This window comes from Pteropus vampyrus, unplaced genomic scaffold (genome assembly GCF_000151845.1).
Source record: "Pteropus vampyrus isolate Shadow unplaced genomic scaffold, Pvam_2.0 Scaffold156, whole genome shotgun sequence".
Lineage (NCBI taxonomy): Eukaryota > Metazoa > Chordata > Mammalia > Chiroptera > Pteropodidae > Pteropus > Pteropus vampyrus.
The window spans coordinates 1696347-1701710 of NW_011888937.1; the positions used below are offsets into that span (position 1 = coordinate 1696347).

Genomic DNA, 5364 nt, shown 5'->3' on the forward strand with positions numbered 1-5364 from the left:
GTGAGTAAACAAGTGGCTGTGAAATACGTATATCGAATTACTTCTTAACCACTCACATTTTGGCTGCAGTAGAAAAATCACACAGCAGTTTGGGTTAGTCCAGACCCTTGTGTTCACAATGCTGGGGTCACATGTCTGTGGTCTGTGCTATTCCATACCCTCAGTTCTCTTGTTGAGCCAACTGCAATGCTTATCATTTCACAGTAAAAGTATAAGCTTTATGAAGCTTGGAGAGAAAAACCTTCTTTCTAGGTGTCAATGAAATTCTATGAGACAAGTGCACTATCTCTCCATCCATCTATCCATCTTCATCCCCTTTTCACCCAGTTCTCCATCTTATATTTATTAAAAATTGCTTTTTAAAATAACTGACTAGGTTTGCTTCAACACCAACAGAACTCTACTCAAGAAGAGATTCTTTTGAGGCCTGTTTTAGGATGCAGATAACTGGCTTCTGAGCTTAAGCAGGGCTTTTTTTTCTGGGAGCTTTAAAGAGTATTGGCAACACTCACTCTGTGACACTGTGATATAATAAGAAACATATATATTGGTCTTCACCCCTAGCTCCTTGTCAGAGCTCCTAAAACCCTTGAAATTTCCTAAGTGATCAGAGTGATAGAGGCATCACTTTTTGTAATATTTGGTTTTTAACCCTGGCTCTTGAAATAGCTCTTGAGTGGTAAAGGTAAAAGGAGCATCTTTTGTTTTTTATTAACAATCTCCTTTGAACTACATCTGAGTTTATGTTAATGAGTTGACTTTTGGAAAGCCCCTAAGCATAGAGGTGATGGTTGTCAGCAAAACCAACCATGTGATTAGAAGGTTGGAACTTTCAGCTTCACTCGCTGACCTCCTGGGAAAAGAGAGAGGCTGGAGGCTGAGCTAATCGCCAAAGGCCAGTGATTTAGTCAACCATGCCTGTGTAGTGAAGCCTCCGTAAAAACCCTAACTCGAAGGGGTCTGGAGAGCTTCTGGGTTGGTGAACATATCTATGTGTCAGGAGGGTGGTGCGTCCTGACTCCATGGGGATAGAAGCTCCTGGACTCAGGGATATTTTAAAAATTAAACTGGTAAATATTACTGTTACCCTGAGTTTTGTGAGTTATTCTAGAAAATTACTGACCCCAAGAAAGGAATTGTGAGAACTCTTAATTTATAGGTGGTTGGTCAGAAGTACGGGTCACAACCTGGGATTTGTAATTGGCATCTGAAGTGGGGGGCACTCTTGTGGGACTGAGCCTTTAATCTGCGGAGTCTATGCTAACTCTGGACAGTGTTATAACTGAATTGTAGGACACCCATTTGGTGTCCAGAGAGTTGGAGAACTGTTTAACACTAGGGGAAGAGCCATTCATTTGGTGTCAGAATTATTGTGAATAGAGAGAGAAACACAGTTTAATTTTACAGTCACTGTTTTATTTTTCTACCTCAATTTTCATTTTCCTAAAATTACATCTCTTCCAACCATGAATAATAGATTAAAAAATCTAAGTCTACAGTCATTTTAAGACAAATGTGAAAGTGGATCTCTGTGATCATTCAGGAGAATAACTTAATTCATTAAAAAACAAGGTGAAATTAATTTGGCTATTTCTCTTAAAGAGAAAAATATGACATGGATTCTAGAGCAAAGCTGTCCAATAGCATATTTTATGATAATATAAATGTTCTTTATCTGCATTATCCAACATGAGAGCACTTGAAATGTGGCCAATGCAACTGAGAAAATGAATTTTAAGTTTTATTTAAATTTAAGTAGCCACATTGTGGCTAGTGGCTATTCTCTCGGACGACACAGATCTAGAGACATTTGGAAACATAGGAAGAAGTCAGGCTAAAGTTACATTGGGCTGAAAACTAACTTGTTCCTTATGCTTTTGGCAGTTGAGATGCCAAGGTGCTGTAGGCTTCTAGTTTATAAATGGAGAGCATCACATCAGAAGAGCTCTCTACTTAAAGAAAAGTCTACATAAGATACAGATTTATATACCTGTTTATCACTCAGCTCTCTGAGTTTATTCTTAAAAGTCTCATTATATACAGATGCTAGGAATTATTTATTACCTGGAACTCTGGTCTGGACAGAAGTAACAAATTCTTGGACAATTTCATCATTACTTTTTCCCTCTCCACCAGAAGATGACCTTGGCTGAATTTCAAGTATAATGTTGATTAAAGTGTTGGTCTCTTTGTACTATAAGGGTGGGAAGAGAGAGCAGTGATTACTCAAATTCTCAAAAAATAATTTTGCAGCACATATAGTTTACTTACTGAAAAAAGAGCAGTTATCAAAAACAAGGAATTTCTATTTTTTTATGTTGAAGATAGAGTTGATAAAACGTGCTCATTGGAAATATAGAATCGGTGTTATATTTATTTTTGGTTGAACGACATTGTGAATACTTAATACTATTAAACTTACTTACAATATCTAAAATGATAAATTTTATGTTATATATGTTACCACAATAAAAAAATGTTTAAAATTTTTTAGCTAATCATTTAAAAGGCAGTTACGAAAGTGAGGAAGAAATAATGAGAGTTGAGTTTTAGAATACACTTTTATTTAAATAACTTTTCTTAATTGGAAAAGTATTATGGCTTATTATAGAAAATTTAGAAAACACAGAAAGGTATAAAGAAAAAATTTTCATGATCCTGCTTTCTAGAGATGTTTATAAATTTAGTTTATCTTCTTCTTCTCTCTATCTTGGACATTTTCTCTATATGTGTGCATATAGTTAAAAAAATTCAGCCCATACAATTTAGTATTCATTCTTTTTCAAATTCATGAACATTTTCTCATATCACTGAAAAATCTTCATGAATCATGCCTTAAGTGACTTTGTGATACTCAGTGGTAGGAGTGCACCAGTTTGTTTATCTACTTTTTGGACATTTCCAGTTTTTTGATATCATAAACTCTGTGAACAGAATATCCATATAGGAATTTCATCCACTATCTTATAAATTCTTTCAATTATATATTACTAAGAATGAAACTAGACTGTTGTCTATCACCACATACCAAAATTAACTCAAAATGGATTAAGGACCTGAATATAAGACCTGAAATAATAAAATGCATAGAAGAAAACATAGGAATGAAACTGAAGGACATTAGACTTAAAGAGGATTTTATGAATTTGACCTCAAAGGCAAGGGAAGTAAAAGCTAAAAACAATGAATAGAACTACATCGAACTAAAAAATTTCTGCTCAGTAAAAGAAATTGTCAACAAGGTAAAGAGACAACCATCTGAATGGGAAAATATATTTGCAACAACGCCTCCGACAAGGGCCTAATATCCAAAATATACAAAGAACTCATACAACTCAATAACAAGAAAAAATCAATGATCCAATCAAAAAGTGGGCAAAGGACCTGAACAGACACTTCTCCTTAGAGGACATACAAATGGCCAACAAATGTATGAAAAGATGTTCAACATCACTAGCTATTAGGGAAATGCAAATCAAAACCACAATAAGATATCATCTCACACCTGTTAGAATGGCTATAATCAATAAGACAAGTAATAACAAATGTTGGAGAGGATGCGAAGAAAAAGGAACCCTCATACACTGCTGGTGGGACTGCGAATTGGTACATCCACTATGGAAAAGAGTATAGAGGTTTCTCAAAAAACTAAGAATTAATCTACCATATGATCCAGCAATCCTTCTACTGGGTATTTACGCCAAAGACTTGAAAACCCATATCCGAAAAGATATTTGCACACCGATGTTCAGAGCAGCATTATTCACAGTGGCCAGGACATGGAAGCAACCTAAGTGTTCTACAATAGATGATTGGCTGAAGAAGTTTTGGTACATATATACAATGGAATATTACTCAGCCATAAGAAGAGATGAAATATTGCCATTTGTGACAACATAGATGGACCTCAAGATAATCATTTTAAATGAAATAAGCCAGATTGAAAAAAGTAGAAAATCACATGATATCACTTATATGTGAGATATAAACCTAAAAAGCAACAAATTAGTAGGACAAACAAACAGAGACTCATGGACATGGACTATAGGCTAGTGGTTACCAGAGGACTGTAGAGTAGTGGTTACTAGTGGGGTGGGGGAGGAGGGGGAAGGTAGACAGGGTAAAAGGGGTCAAATATAGGTTTTAGGGGGAGGGTGAAGTGGGTAAAGGGGATCAAATATGCGGTAGCTGAAGGAAACTGGACTTTGGGTGGTAAACACACAACAGAATATTCAGATGACAAATGATAATGTATATGTGAAAATTATATAATTGTATTAACCAATGTTACCCCAATAAACTTAATTAAAAAATGTACATGTTATCAAAGGAGTATTTTTAACCGGTATATTGCTGCAATGATTTCTAAAAACCCTGTATCAATTTACACTCCCAACAATAGTGTATCAGAGGATCTGTCTTTCTCTGTCTTTGCAAGAATTGATATCATTTCTTAAAAAATTTTTTAAAGTTTAATAGGTAAAAAGTAGTTTCTGGTTTTCAGTCATGATGGTGGAATAGGTAGATGTTATGCTTGCCTCCTCCCACGACCACTTCAAAATTACAACCAAAACAGAAATCAACCATCATTGAGAATCACCCAAAGTCTAGCTGAACAAAAGTTCTATAATGAATGATAACAGTGGAAGCCATAGAAGACTGGTAGCAGGGGTGGAGATGAGGAATGGGTTGGTCCCACACACCATGTGGCAGTTGAAAACTGGGAGGGATATCTCAGCTGCGGAGGTCCACCCTCCCATGCCTGAGCAGTGAGGGGTTCCAGCCCCATATCTGGCTCCCCAGCCAGAGTTCCAGTGCCAGGAAGAAAAGTCCCCAAAAACTGTGACTGTGAAAACCAGCAGAGACTGTGGTTGAGTGAGACTGAGGATGGCTGGAGTTCCAGGTGTTCCTTTTAAAGGGCATGCTCATGAACTTACTAACAGATGGACTCACTTGCTCTTAACTCCAGCACTGGGGAAGCAGCTTGAAAGGCACCAGAGACAAATGGGGAGGAACTGAATTATCTGGCTTCAGGGAAAGGGCTGGAGGGGCCGGTTTCTCTCAAGACAGAAGAGTTAGCAGAAGCCATTATTCCTCTGTTGAGCCCTCCTCATACCAAGCCTACACACGCAGATGGGTGCAATATCTGAGTACCAACCTGGCTAACACCGTTTGCTTCACTCTGGTGATTCCCTGAGACCCTATCCCATCCAACTTGCAGGTCCAAGCAAGTTGCTTCTAGTGACTTTTCCATACAAATGACCTGTCTTGACTCATGCTATGGACCTTCCTAAAATCTCTCAAAGGTTCACAAATCCAAAATAAGCAGCACCTGGCCTCTGCATGCTCTGTATCTTTTTTTTT

At 37.2% G+C, this 5364-nt stretch overlaps 1 protein-coding gene across 1 annotated transcript in view; it reads right to left on the reverse strand.

The window, feature by feature from the left end:
• The window catches only part of DNAH6 (dynein axonemal heavy chain 6), a 262220-nt gene that overhangs the window by 24512 nt on the left and 232344 nt on the right, over positions 1 to 5364 (reverse strand). The window contains exon 69 of the mRNA XM_023536421.1: positions 2065 to 2194. Coding sequence (XP_023392189.1) covers positions 2065 to 2194 — 130 coding nt within the window. The remainder of the gene's footprint in view (positions 1 to 2064; positions 2195 to 5364) is intronic.